At 42.5% G+C, this 15,356-nt stretch overlaps 1 protein-coding gene across 11 annotated transcripts in view; it reads left to right on the top strand.

Moving 5' to 3' along the window:
* The window catches only part of LOC104598351 (S-adenosyl-L-methionine-dependent methyltransferases superfamily protein), a 76,980-nt gene that overhangs the window by 20,101 nt on the left and 41,523 nt on the right, over positions 1 to 15,356 (top strand). For all 11 annotated transcript variants that reach the window (XR_016078604.1, XM_088891498.1, XM_088891503.1 and 8 more), the window contains one exon: positions 9,671 to 9,845. Coding sequence is in view for 10 of the 11 variants with exons in the window: in XM_088891498.1 (XP_088747624.1) it covers positions 9,671 to 9,845 (175 nt within the window). In the remaining variant the exon portion in view is untranslated. The remainder of the gene's footprint in view (positions 1 to 9,670; positions 9,846 to 15,356) is intronic.

Raw genomic sequence — 15,356 nt, 5'->3', positions numbered from 1 at the left:
TAATAAGCAAGAGACTCTATTAGTGACAGCTGGGGCAGGCAAATACAGAATGGGAGTAAACATACAGAGAGGAGATTGGGAGAATAAGCTGATAGTTAAAGCTTCAGCTCATATTCTAGACTGGAGGAAAGTTGCAGATCTATTAATAGCAAGTTTAAAGCTGAAGAGTACGTTTATTTAACACCCTTTGAGAAGGATAAGGCTGTGCTGGATCTGCTGGAGAATAGAGTAGAGGTTGAGGCATTAAATATCCAAGCTGCTCTTGGAAGCTTCACAGTATCAAGATGGTGTCCAGGATCAAACTCCAAAGATTTCTTTGTTGAAGATGGAGTGATGGTACGTCTCTTAGGTCTTCCCTTTAACTTGTGGAAGCAGGAAATTGCTGAAGCCATTGCTTTGATGTGTGGAGGATCTTTAGGAGGTGCCTTTTGGGGAGACCTTTGTTCAGCCTCCATTCTATTGAATGGTGTAAAACCTGAGGAGATTCCTCGAAAGATTGAGGTGCTAGTTGAAGGGCTTTGCTATTCAGTGTGGCTGGCTTCATCCTTTGAATCGGTGCTCTGGAAGGAGGCTCGTAGGGAGGGAGATGAGAAGGTTGAAGAAGAAGTATTGTGTGGCAAGAAGGGATTGGTTGATTCAAACAAGAAAAGATCTTTCACAAAAATGGAAAAACCAAGACTGGAGAAACAAAAGGGTAGCACTCAGGGGGTGGGTTTTATGCGTGTGGGAGCAGTGAACAGATTGGAGGGTGGCAGGTCCTTTGCACAGGTTGTAACCGGCGCCAACTTGACCTGTTTGAACAAGGAAAAGGAGCTGGTCCAAGGAAGAACTGGATCTAGACCGGATAAAACCAAACCGAGTGCGTGTGACTCTTTTAAAAGTCACGTGAGGTCGCAGTGGCTTAAAAATGGGCCAGAGCCAAAGCCCATTCGAAAAGTCTTGGGTGCGATTAAAGGCCCATTTGGGTCAACGGGCCCGATCCAGTGGTTTAAGAAGGCGTGTGAGCCTTTAGTAACTCACGTAACTGGGGACACGACTAAGATAGACGATGCTAATGGTCTATCATCGTCCCCAGTCGTGAGACAAAGGGGGGAACATGCGCAGCGCCGAAAAACAGAGAGGTTGCTCGACTTGCGGTGGGTTTCCCGACGAAGGCTGAAGGAGTTTAGCCCCTTGCGGTGCTCCTCAGAGAAGCCGAAGCCAAGTTACGTTAAAGGAAGACCTGAAGAGAAGGAAGACAAGGATGAAGGCTGGGCGCAGTGCAGTGAAGGTGATGAAGACTCAGAGGACTGTTTGGTTGATGGTACTAGCTTGGGCAGTGTAAACGACGAAGGCAGTTGCACTGGAGGTGACGTGGATGGGTGGAATATTGTAAGTTTATTTCAGGGTGACGAAGGCAAGCGGTACAACCCGTTCCCAAGACCTCAGAGTGTGCAAGGAGGATCAGAAGGGGCAGACCGGGAGAACCAGAAGTAGAGCAGGAACACACCATCAAGGGGTGAACCAGGGGTAGAGTGGAAAGATCACCAGGGTGACCAAAGGACAAAAGTACTTCCCGACCAACTCAGGGAGATAAATTTTTACCAACCTCTGGAACAAGAGAGGGAGGCAGGGAGCAGTCCTTTTCCAGCTTGTCCATTAGTCCCAGGTAACCAAGTGATTTTGGTTTGTGCTACTAATGTGTCTCCAGTGTCTTTGGTTCCAGATTCCGTTCCTGCTCCATGTTCTGTAGCCCATGATTATGTAGCCGAGCCAGCAGATGGGCTCTTCGAGGAGGGAAAGACCGGAAGGAAGGAAGGTGGGAAGGTGCTAGAAGGAAGGTTTAGGAGTGAAAAAGTCTGGGAAATTATTGAAAGAGTGCTTAAGGAAGTGGAAGGAGAGCTAATCTGGAGAGGGGAAGGGGAGGTAGGAAGAGGGGAGGGGTTAGTGGAGAGGAGGGAAAGGAATGAGGGTAGAGATGGAGAGGACTACGAGGAGAGAGCAGGGTTGGAGGGAGGTAATAGGAAAGGGAGGGTGGATGGAGAAGAAAGAGTAGAGGTGGGACCAGAGGAGAGGAAGAAGGGGCAGGTGGATAGAGATGGAGGGGATCCTGTAGGAAGGGTAGGGCTGGTGGACTCGGTGAGAGAAGACATGATAGCAGAATTTGTAGGGAAGCTAGGGTGCAGATTGAAAGATCTGAATGTGCTGAAAGAAAACTTACAGAAGAGGAAGGAGAAGATCAGAATAAAGAAGAGGAGATTGAGTGAAGTAGAGAGATTGGAGAGAGATGTAGAAGGTGATAAGAGGCTCAGGGTAAAGGGAGACAGGAGGAAAGGGGAAAGTAGTGGTAAGTGGCAAGGGGTTCACCAAGAAGCGGAACGAAGATTCTTAGTTGGAATGTGAGGGGAATTGGGAGTGCAAGGAAGAGGGCGACAATAAAAGAGGTAATCAGACGGTGTGACCCAGACATTGTGCTGCTACAAGAGTCTAAGAGAATGCAGTTTAATGATAAATGGGCAATGAGTTTATGGAAAGCCAGGGGAATTAGCTGGGTGGCTGCTCCCTCGTGGGGTGCTTCCGGGGGGATTGTAACAATGTGGAAGAAGGATGTGGTGGAAGGTCTGGAGGAGTTGATCGGAAAGTACTCGGTGTCTCTGAAGTTTAAGTAGCAAGAGGATGACTATACATGGGTGCTCACAAATGTTTACGGACCGAATGACTATTAGAGAGAGAGAGGAGTTGTGGGAGGAACTGGCGGATGTTAGAGGGTTGTGGATGGGCCGTGGTGCATGGGTGGGGATTTCAATGTGATCAGATTCTCGGAGGAGTCCAATAAGGTTAACCAGAGGGTGACAAAAAGCATGAGGAAGTTTAATAGTTTTGTGGATGCCTTTGAGCTTAAAGAGATTCCCCTAGCCCATAAGACGTTTACATGGTGAAACCTCCAGTCTAGACCCATTTGCTCTAAACTGGATAGATTCCTGTTCTCTTTGGATTGGGAAGAACATTGGGGAACCTTGGCTTCTAGAGCTCTCCCAAGGGTGACCTCAGATCACTGGCCCATATAGTATTATGTAAGGAGGAAATGTGTGGAGGTCCTACCCCCTTTAGATTTGAAAATATGTGGTTACGTCATCCAGGGTTTACTAACAAAGTGAGGGAATGGTGGCATGACTGTAACCCACTGGTGGATTGGGAGGGGATGAGATTTCATAAGAAACTACAATTCTTGAAAGCAAGAATCAAGGAGTGGAACTTGATGGAGTTTGGGAGGATAGAAGAAAGAAAGGGAGATAGTGTGTAGGAGTAAGTCTTGTGGTGGTGTGGGGCTTGGGAGTATCAGGAGAAGGAATATGACTCTGTTGGGGAAGTGGTTGTGGAGGTTCCCTATGGAGGAGAAGCTATGGGCTAAAATAGTGGCAAGTATACATGGGCTGGAGGACAATGGATGGGACGCTGGAATCAGAGCTAGGACCACAAGCAACTCTCCTTGGAAAGCCATTCATGACCTGCTACCAGTTTTCTCCCCTAATATCAGGTATGACTTGAATTCCGGTAATTCCATAAAATTTTGGGAACAAACCTGGGTGGGGAGCGCCCCTTTAAAGGATCAATTTCCTTCTTTGTATGCTCTATCTGATTTGAAAAATGAGCCGATCTCGTCTTTCATCACCCCGTCCTCTTCCACTTCTGGGATTGGGTGGAACTTGGGTTTAAGAAGGGATTTGAGGGACTCAGACCTTGACAGTATTTCGAGCCTTATTGCACTTCTTGATAATGTTGTCTTAGACCCCACTAGGGAGGACTCTAGAATTTGGACACCTACCCCCAATGGCATCTTCTCTTGTGCCTCGTTCTTCAAAGTCTTAAGTCAGTCCACCAGTCCTACCTTCCCCCCTTTCCCTGTTGGTGAGGTTTGGTGTAGAGCAATACCTCCTAGGGTTGGTAGTTTTTGTTGGGAAGCCTATCTGGAAAGAATTAACACTGGTGATCTACTCCAAAAGAAGAGACCCAATACTTGTTTGTCACCTCAGTGGTGTGTTCTATGTAAAGCGGATGGGGAGACTGGTTTTCACCTACTGGTGTCTTGCCACTTTGCGAGGTCAATTTGGGATTGGGCTTCCTCCTTATTTGGACGCAGTTGGAATCCCTCATCAGACTTGCAGGGCCTTTTCTCCCCCACCTTTTTCAGGTGGCGGATAAAAAGGGGAAGGATAATGTGGAGAGGACTAAGGGCTGCAGTATGTTGGACATTGTGGGAGGAAAGAAACTTCAGGATATTCTCAGAAATCCAAAGAGGAGCAGCAGATCTGAAGGCTATCATACATATTAGGGCGGTACAGTGGCTGAAATATTTGAAACTATTCACAGATTACATTGTGGATGACATGTTGGGGAAGTGGGGTGAAATTGCAAATTGCACACAGACCAAGTCAGTAATGAAAGTGGTTTGGGCTCCCCCACCTAGAGGATTCTTGAAATTAAACTTTGATGGATGCAGTAGGGGAAATCCGGGGCAATCGGGGATTGGAGGTGTTTTTAGGGACGAAAATGGGGTCATCTCTGCCATGTTCTCAGGCCCAATTGGAGTGGGTGACTCCCTTAGAGCTGAGGTCCTTGCAGTTATGGAAGGAGTCCGGAAAGCTAAGGAGTTGAACATCAAGAAACTCATAATTGAAGGGGATTCAGAGATGGTGATAGGATGGCTGACTAAAGATCAAAATGGTTTATGGAAGTATAACAATGACAGGAGGAAATTCATGTGGCTGGTGCGGGAGATGGAAGTTAAGACATGTTGGGTTAAATGATCGGCTAATTCCCTAGCTGACGGTTTAGCTAAACAAGGGGCAGAAAGAGATTCACTGTTTTGGGCTAAGCTGTAACTTTAGTGTATTCTGTATTCTTTTCTCTTTTTCTTCTTTTTTCTTTCTTTTTTGTGGCTCCTAGTGACTCTTGGAAGATAAGTGTGTTTGTCTTCCTCCTGTAAATTTTCTACTGATGATTAATGAAAGTGTTATTGATCAAAAAAAAAAAAAAGAAGTTGTCCTGTAAACCTTAAGATCCAAAGCTACATGATAGAATGACTTAAAGCAAAATTCGAACTCATAGAAAATGTAAATGGTTCTAACAGATCAACCAAATAATCTATTACACCAACAAAACTAATTTTTAGCTTCATGATTGAAGTGAATATTGAGCTGGCTCAAAGTAGTAATCATGTAAGTTAGGTGAGTAATAACATTGCTACTCATATCTACAATATTATCACCAACTTATGTTTTAATACTCTCTCTTGTACTCTGCATAGTGCTGGTAGTGTTCACTATGGAATATGTCTATTTCAGTAAAATTTTGTGTTGCTGCCCATGGAAATGGAAATATGTCATTGGAAATAATAGGGAATTTAGGGACATTTTAAACCATGGCGCATGATTTGTAGTTCAGAACATAAGATGTATAAGCTTCCTGCACAAGCCTCCTTAAGAGGAGGGGGCTGAGGAGGAAGGAGGAAGGAGGAAGAGGACATTGAGGAAGAACAAGAGGAAAGGGGATCTCTTTTTCTGTTTCTTTCTTATGAAAGATGTCTTGTATTAAGAAGAATGAAGATGCACTAGCTGAAAGGACGAGTCTTGTCCTTCTGGGTCTTTTCTTTTGAATCTTGTCAAGAGTGTTGATTTTCTCATGAAACATCTCCTAGTAGAAAGCTTTGATTTTGGGGGACACCAGATTGCATCAAACTTCTTTTGTATGAAATGGAGACCAAGGAACAGGGGGAGAAGACAAACCAGGAGATGAAGTCTTTTGTAGGAAATGAAGGCAACCAACTACATTGTTGCCTTTCAACCTCAGGAAGAAAGAAACGATGCAGTCAATAGCCTCCATATGCAATGCCAGAGTAGATGGAGTCTTTGACTGTGATCTTCACTCCGTAGCAATAAGGCTTGGTGGAGTAAAACCTGGAGACATTCCGAGAAGGATAGAAGTAATAGCAGATGGACTCTCATACCCTGTCTGGTTGACGACCTCCATTGAAGCTCAACTGTGGAAGGAGGATCACAGGGAGGAAGACGAAGAGACAGAGCAAGTAGGCTTGCGTGGGTTGCAAGACAGAAACATTAGCACAAAGATGGCTGAATCAAAAGTTGAAACCAAAAAAGACGAGACAAGGGGATGGTTTTAGCATCTGGGGAAATAACGTTGGGCAGAGGAGATAGTTGTGTGGCAGATCCTACACCCAGGTGGTGACAGGAGGAGTTAATGCAAACAGGCACGTGAAGGGAGTTCAAATTTTAACAAGAGGACCGAGAGAAAACGAAGAGGTGGACCACTTCAAGGAATGGAATTGGGCAGACCTCTTGAACTGGGGCCTTTCACGTGACCCTTTAAGTTGTCATGAGGTGGGGGAGAAGCAACTTATCGCTGGCCCAGGTCCATTTAAAAACAGTGGGCCAGCCAACACAAGTGGGCCTTTAAATTTGAAAGAGGCAGGTCTCTTTTCTAACAAGGCATGCACCACTTCAATCTTTGGCAGGACAACGATGCTTTCGACCTGGTCTTAAATCCCAAGCAAAGGAAAACAATGTCTCTCCCTAGAGTGATGCAACCCTAGATACAAGAAAGCCTCTTCGAATGTTCAATCGTCGTCTTCTATTGCTTTGAAGGCAGCGGACTGTAGTAAAACTGAACCCCTTGAGGAGGGGAGTTTATTGTTGGAGTTCTGTTTAGACTCTGACATTGATGATTTACTTAGCCTAGGAAGCATGGAACATCTGAGATCGAAGGCCTTTCCCGACAATGAAAGTTTTAACACTAAACAACTATTCCTAGAAGAAATCGACTTGAGCTCGTTAGAATTTACACAGAAGTCCTCTCGGAACTTGGCTTCATCCAAGGAAGCAGAGGATTTGGCAGGCTTTACAAAGGAGAGACAAGATACACCTACACCAAAAAACAAACCCAACCCAATAGAGCAACCCACGCTTGTTAACGGCGTAGTGGGACAGAACTTGTCTATGCCACTGTGAACAAAATCATCAATTAGGAAGCAACTTGAAAAGGTGGTTTTGGATGCTTCGGCTAACATAGTCTTGATTGAGCCTAATTTAATCCCACAGTTACATGTTACAGAAGGATTTCAGCCTCTTTGTCTTTCCCCTCCACAAGTCCAGGTATGTTTGTCAATTTGATTTCTGGTAATAATGTGGGTTTTGTGCCTGAAACAGGTACCGTAGCACCCCAACCAGCAAGACTGCCTATGGAAGGGGAGATCCTAGCCTTGGACATTGAGGGTAAAAATCAGGAGGAAGATCTGAGAAGGAAAAAGAAACAGGAGGAGTTAGAGAAGATTTGGGAGCAGATATGTCTCTACTTTGAGGAATATAAGCAAAGAGAGGAATTGATGTAAGGAACTCTAGAAAACCTTGAAGTTCAAGAAGGGGTAGTAGAGAGTGAGATTAAGGGCTTGGAAAGTGATAGAGGAAAACTTGTATTCAAAAATTTATAGGCGGAGGAATTAGAGAGGATTTGAGATCAAATTTGTGCTCTCCTTGAGGAATATAAGCTCATAGAAGAAGCTTCAGAGGAAAACCTAGGAAAATTGGAGAAACTAAAAGGATCAAAAGCATCTTTAGGAAAAGCGGGTCTAGTAAACAGCCGAAGGAAAAAGAAAAGATCGGAGGTGGATAGATTGATTTTTCTGACATAGAAGGAGATTTAGAATTTAGTGGAAGAGGGGAGAGAAGGAAGATCTCTACGCAAGGGCCATGTAATTTGAGGTGGGTTTTGAAGTCATTGTTTTATCCATGAAAATCATTAGTTTGAATGTGAGGGGACTAGGTAGTGCAAGGAAGAGAAGACTAATAAAGGATCTCCTTAGAAAGGAAAGGCTAAATGTTGTAATGTTATAGGAGACAAAATTAGCTGAACTTGATAGAAGATGGGCTAGAAGTGTATGGAAATAATGTAGAGGAATTAATTGGGTTTCCGCACCTTCTTGGGGGGCTTTGGGAGGTATTGTCACTTTTTGGAGTTAGTGGAGGAACTAATAGGAATTTTTTCGGTGTCCCTAAAGTTTAGAGTGGTGGAGGATGGTTTCAGCTGGGTACTAACCAATGTGTATGGACCGAGTAATTACAGAGAGAAGAATGAATTCTGGGAAGAACTATTTGGGATTCAAGGTTTGAATGGTCCTTGGTGTTTGGGGGCGGGGATCTTAATGTAATTCGTTTCACTAATGAGTCAAACAATCCCCAACAGACCATAACATCCAGAATTAGGAAGTGGATGTTAAGGTAGGAAGTGCAAGGTGCCAACCAGCTGGTTGGTAAGGTCTCCTGCTGGTTGTAGCGGAGACTGAATCCCGCCTGCACTTGGATTGGGGGATGGGCTACTCCGCTTGTGTAGCCCTTCAAATGAAATAAAAAAAACATCTAGTATTAGGAAGTTCTATGAGTTCATTAACTATTGTGAATTAAAGGAACTTCCTATGGTGCAAGCCCACTTTACTTGGTCCAATTAAACTAAGACAAGAGCCTTTTAGGTGTGGCCCTTGACCGTTCAGGTTTGATAACATGTGGCTGACACACCCTGATATTGTGAAGAAGATTGAGGAGTGGTGGAGGGAAGATATGAGTGGGGTGAAGTGGAAAGGGGTGAGATTCCGCAAAAAGTTGAAAACTTGGTTGAGAGTTGAGGGGGACTCTAAGGTGGTAGTGGGCTGGCTGTTGAATCCAGATACAGTATTCTGGGGATACGAGGATCTTCTCAAGAAAGTTAAGTGTCTCACAAAGAACATGTCAGTCAGTTTTCAGTGGGTTAGCAGATTGGCAAATGCTATGGCTGATTCTTTGGCTAAACAAGGGGTCTCAAGGGCTGACCTTATGACTGTATCCTGTTAAGAGTTTGGTTATGTTCTCATCTCTAAGGGGAGGTAACATCTCGTGCCTCCTCTTAGGGTGAATTTATACTTCTTTTAGTAATATTATTATTATTCATTTATCAAAAGAAAAAGGAGAAAAGGAGAAATAGGGGCACTCACTCTAGAGATTCCAGATCCCAATGAAAACAAAGCCACCTACCTTCTAATGATATGTCTTACCTAGAAACACCTGAGCACCAATGTATAAAAATTGCTCAATAACTGCAAAAGTTTTCTGACTGTCCTTTATTTTAGGGAAAAATCTTCAGGACTCCTTTTTTGGGCAACAACTAACCTAGTAACCTTCAACTAGCTGTCCAAAAATCATCTAAAACCAGGCAAGCATCACAGTCCTAATATGGGAATCTAGACATTTTCAAGTGAGCAATATCTAGAATCTGATTCCTTTCCAGTTGGCATCTTGGCATGCTCCCATCACATTGCTTGCTCCCAGTATAGTATTTAAGCATACTCATTTTGAGCATGTAACATCCTTAGTCTGTTTGTTGAATCTAAGATGTCATTCCCTTGTATCTGTGCTGCATTAGGTATACATATTGAGTGGCAGATGTCTGTCCTTACATTTATGCTGCATTGACTATATTATTACATTATTGTTGTTATGGCATCAACCTAGCACTCTGCTTAAAAAAACCTAGCACTCTAGATCTCATCTTTCTAGAATGATGTAATTACAATGCCAATTGTTAATGTCTTGGTTCAATTTTCATGGCTCTATCAGATCCTAATATATGACAGTATTTTTCTTTTCAGGACTTTTATTGAATGCAAAGAAATCAAAGCAGTGGTTAGCATAGGCTGTTGTTACAACCTCCTATCTGAAGAAGGTTCTCAGAATAGTGGCTCTCAATGTGGTTTTCCAGTAAGTGAGGGTGCTAAGTTGTCTGGTTTGTCTCTTGGAAAAAGTGCACGTGATCTTGCTTGCCAGGTATACACTCGTATCACTCATGTAACTGACTGTTCACCATTTCTTGGTCATATGCTGAATTAATAGAGGATCGTAGAATGGAAACTACTTGAATTGGTGCCCATGAGTTCAACCTAATTGGAAACCTCTAAAGTTGCTAGGTCGATTACCTTAGAAATACACCCTGAATGGCCCAGTAGACCATGAATGCATTATGCTTACATACCACTCATGTTTCTAAGATAAAAGATATTTATAATCCAAAGGAACTTTCTTCTGCAAACTTTTGAAATCTTACTTATAAATAGAAAAGCCATTACCTAATGTTGGTCCTAGCCATCTGGGGTCTTCTTAGTGGTGGACTGGAAAGAGACCTAACCTTGCATTTTCTTCTTTTTGCACAAGGTGGTTGCTCTCAGACTTATACCTGCATTCTGACACTTAAGAGCCCAAGATTTTTACTATAACAACAAGCATTGTCCACTATCTGTAAACTTATAATATGGTTCACAATTTCCTCGAAATTTCCCCATTCCCCAAAGGGTGATATGGAAGCCTCTTGGAATAAGAAAAATCAAAATATCTGTCAATATTTCCCATTTCCCCAATATTTTAAAAAATGAACTTTTAGAAATTTTCATCCGCAAATATTCCAAATTTGAGTAAAAAAAGTGGGGAAAATTCCCTGTTTTGGTGAAATCAATTGCAGAATGTTAAGGAGCAATTATTTTGGGCTTAATTGTATTAACAATTTTTAGGGGTAGTCATACCCCATTTGTTCCTCACTGTACATTTTTGTTTATATTAATGAAATGATACCTGTTACCTATTAAAAAAAATCAATTGCAGAATGTCACGAGACATCATCCATAAAAATAAAAAACGTCATGAGACGAAAAATTCTCGAGCCATTTATTTGGCTTAAAATTAAGAAGGGGTATTTGGATTTTTGGATTCTAGACCCTTGTATCATCACCTTTAATTGGGATATCAAATTATAAATATGTTTATGAAAAACATTGGAGGATTTGTGGAGATAGGCCGCTGGAGAAAAACATTGAACATTGAAGCTAAGGAGCTTCTTTTTGAAGAACTGACACTAAAGGGGCATCTCAGTCTGAAAATCAGGAAAGCAAGGAGAGGGATGGTGCTGGTAGAAGGTATGGGGGTGATTGAAGGTTTCAAGGAATTTTTAGAAGGTGCAAGTAACAAGGGTAAACAAATCAGCTGTAAGGAGTCAGACTAAGATATGGGTCATGACAGGAAAAGGAGGTCTGTTCAGACTCAGAAAACTGGGAGAGGAGATTGTCAAAAAAACTAGTGGTTCAGACAAAAAAACAGCCACAAGACTGGAAGAAGATTGCAGAAAAAATAATCAAGGATTTACAGCTTAAGGGGGCAGTAATTATAACTCCCTTTGAGAAACAGAAAGCACTGCTTGAACTAGTAGAAAATATGGCTGAGATAGCTGCAAAGGAGTTTGTGGATGAATCTGGGGGATTCACAGTAGCAGAATGGAGCTCACTTTCTAATGAAATAAGCCTTACTAAGAAGATGGTGTCATCGTTTGGATTCTTGGACTACACTTCCTTCTTTGGAAGGAAGAGATCCTTAAGTCGATTGCTTCACTGTGCAATGCCAAGTTAGATGGCATCTTTGCTATTGATCTACACTCGGCAGCTATTTGCTTGAGTGGGGTTAGACCAGAGGAATTTCCAAGAAGAGTACTAGCAGCAAATGACCAGATGGTATACTCAGTCTGGCTGACAACTGCCACTGAAGCTGCAATGTGGAGAGCAGCTAGAATAAAGGAAGACGAAAGTTTTGAAGAAGACTTCCTAGGTGGCAGGAGTCAAATGGTGGAAGTAGAGCTGAATTGAAGTTATACCAAAACGGCAAAGCAATTCCTGGGAAGAGAAAAAGGCAAACCTACAGAGGAAGAAATGTTTAAACCAAAGAAAGGAAGGGATGGGACGCATGGCCACTCTTATGCTGAGGCACTGACTGGTGGGACCTCAACGTGTGCGGGTGGCCCAAATTCAAATTTTAAGTAAGGGTGTAGGTCAGCTGGCTGGGAGCTCTACTTTGAACCGGACTGAGTAAGTGAACACAAGGGTGAAAAATAATATTGGGCCCTGGTCTCCTCATTCAAAGCCCACCAAGAAAATAGAGCTGAACTTGAAGTCAGGCCCATTTATTGGGCCTAAATTAGCCTTGGTACATGAAAATCTTAAAGGTCATGTGACCCTCAAGGGTGGCCTGACGATGGACAATAATTTTTGTCCATCATCTTCCTCATCGATCAAAACAGGTGTCTTTGGAGGTGGAAATGAGAGATGACAGCGGCAATCTGCAATGGTATGGGTACAGAGTAAAGGGAAGACTAGCGCTTCTTCGGAAAAGTGCAATCCAGAATTTAAGATGCAGCAGCAAAGGTAAGGAGAAAATTCTAGATCTAGAATCAGATTTTGAGGACAGCAGTAGCGACTGCGATTCCGATTCTTTTGAGTTCTCAAATTTGGCAAGTATAGACCAGAATGTGAAGAGTGATTTGAATGTTGCGGAAATCTTAACACAGAAGAACTATTTCTGGAAGACAAAGAAGCAAGCTTGCCTATAGAAGCTGAAGCAAAGGAAATTGGGCATTCAGATTCAGTACACTTGGTCGAAGTTGAGCAGGTTACCCCCACTCCCGGCGTAGAGAATTTACTGCCAAATCCTAGGCCCGAACAGGAAACCTGTAAGGTCTGCATTGAGGCAATAGAAAAGGGCATACCAGAAAAGGTCATTAGAACAGCCAGGGACGTTAATGTCCCCATTTCCACTCTACAACAGCCTAAGTTAGGGGATAGGCAGGATATGTTGACTTCCAATTCTGGGATTCCTGACCCTCCATCTTCGTCAAACCTAGGTATGTGTCCATTCAGTTATGGTTACTGATATGTGTGTTCTGCCTGCAACAGGTACACCAGCTACCCAGCCCAAAGGAACGGGGGAGGGGGGGGGAAGGTGTGATAGTAAATTTAGAAGCGAGGGAGGCAGAAGAAAAGAGACAGGTGGAAGAAGTAGAGAGGATCTGGGGTCTGATTAGTGACCTCCTAGAGGACCTTAAAGGAAGGGAGCTAGCATCTAATGAGGCTACTAAAGATTCTGGTATGGGAGGAAAGAGGGAAGAGGAGGTGGGTAAGATGGAAAAAAGGAAAAATAAGGTCAATCCAGAAAGGAATTAGAAAGGAAAAGTGTACTCTAGGAAGAGTGAAGAAAAAAAGGTAGAAGAAAAAGACAGAAGTGGAGAGGTTAATTTCTGATGTAGAGGGTGATAGAATTTAGCGGGAGGGGAGGAAGAAGGAAGTTACCAAAGTAGAGAAAGGAAAAAATGAAGTGGGTCTAACTAAAAGCTGAAAGAATCAAAATAGTTAGTTGGAATGTGAGAGGATTGGGGAGTGCAAGAAAAAGGAGAGTAATTTGAAAAGACAAAATCCTGATGCTGTGATGTTGCAAGAGATTAAATTAGCAGAGATGGATAGAAGATGGATCAGGATCCTATGGAGATTGAGGGGTATTAGATGGATTGAGGCTCCATCTTGGGGGGCTTCACGAGGTATAATGACACTATGGAAGGATGAAGTGCTGGAATCAATGGAGGAGCTAATTGGTAGATACACTGTCTCAGTTAAGTTCAAGAATGTGGAGGATGGATTCACTTTGGTATTAACTAATGTTTATGGGCCAAATAATTATAGAGAAAGGAATGACCACAAGCATGAGATACGATTTTCTGGTGTGGGAAGGTGCTTTATGTTTGGGTGGGGACTTCAATGTGATAAGATTTTCCAATGAAACACCCAACCTTTATCAATCAATCACCACAAGCATGAGAAAATTTAATGAATTCATAGATACATGTGAATTGAAGGAGATTCCCCTTTTGCAAACCCAATTTACATGATTTTAGGAAAACCCTTTGTGTTCAAAGCTGGATAGATTTTTGTTTAATGTTGATTGGGAGAATCTCTGGGAAGATTTGGTATTTAGAGCTTTTCCTAGAGTCACCTCAGATCACCACCCCTTTAGACTAGGTTCAGAAGTTTTTGTATGTTGTCTCAGATTTGAAAACATGTGGTTAATACATCCAAAATTTGTCAGCAAAGTGGAGGAGTGGTGGAGGGCAGATCTAAGGGGGTAAGGTGGAAGGGAATCAAATTCCATAAGAAATTGCAATGATTGAGAGCTAGAATAAAGGAGTGGAATAGAGAACATTTTGGAAGGCTGGAAGAAGGGAAGATCACACTATTTTCTTAGATTGAAGAATTGGATGTCGAGAGGAATCTTAATGGGGAAGAAAGGGAATTGAGGTGGAAGTTAAAAAAAGAATTGGAAAAAGTTCTCCTTAGGGAAGAAATTAGTTGGAGGCAAAAATTAAGACATAAATGGATTAAGGAAGGGGATGGGAACACCAAATTCTTTCATGCGATGGCTAATGTAATAAGGCGTAAGGACTTTGTTGCTAGATTGGAGACAAATGGAGAATTGACATCCAATCATGACGAGATAGTTAGAATTTTTGTGGATTACTTCAAATCTTTTTACAGAAGACCCTTGGATGAAAGAGTGGATAGAAGGGTTAGATTGGTAGGTACTAGAAGAGGAAGCAGCAATGTGGCTAGAAAGATATTTTGAGGAAGAGGAAATAAAAAGGGCAGTCTTCTCTATGGACAGATCTAATGCATCGGGTCCGGATGGCTTTAGAATGGCTTTCTATCGGATAGTTTGGAAGTGCTGAAGGATGATGTATTTGCTGGCTTTAGGGAATTCTTGAACACACATATCATAAGCCCTAGTGTTAATACAACCTTCTTGGCCTTAATTCCAAAAAAATCTGATGCTAGCCAACCTAAGGACTTCTGACCCATTAGTTTGGTGACCAATATCTACAAAATAGTTGCTATGGTCCTATCCTTGAGGATTGGCAGTTCTACCCCCACTCATTTGCCAATATCAAGGAGCCTTTGTTCAAGGGAGACAAATAATTGATCAAATTGTAATAGCCAATGAATGTGTAGAGGAACTGAAGAGATTTAGGAAGGAAGGATTTGTGTGCAAATTAGATTTGGAGAAGGCATATGACTTGGTGGACTAGAACTTCTTGATAGAGGTGATGCAACAACATGGATTTGGGGAAAGGTAGTGCAATTGGGTATTTGGTTGTATTTGCTTCTGTCATTTTTTCTGTCCTTGTTAATGGAGTGGTGAAAGACTTCTTTCTAGCTTGTAGAGGGTTAAGGGAAGGTGATCCTCTCTCACCCTTTCTGTTTACCTTAGTGGTTGATGTTTTTAGTAGATTCCTCTCTAAGGCTGATAGGGAAGATGACTTTAAGGGGTGGAGAGTGGGCAGAAATAATGCCCCAATTACCCACCTCCAATTTGTAGATGATATCGTCATTTTTTGTGAAGGGGGAGATGTCAAAAGGGCAAGGAAGCTAGGAGAATTAGTCAAGAAGTTTGAAAGGATCTCAAATTTGAAAACCAATT

The sequence above is a fragment of the Nelumbo nucifera genome, chromosome 7 (genome assembly GCF_055504915.1).
Source record: "Nelumbo nucifera cultivar China Antique chromosome 7, China Antique-T2T, whole genome shotgun sequence".
NCBI classification, from domain to species: Eukaryota; Viridiplantae; Streptophyta; class Magnoliopsida; order Proteales; family Nelumbonaceae; genus Nelumbo; species Nelumbo nucifera.
Note: the sequence above shows the minus strand (reverse complement) of the source record. Positions and strands in the feature narration are given on the sequence as shown.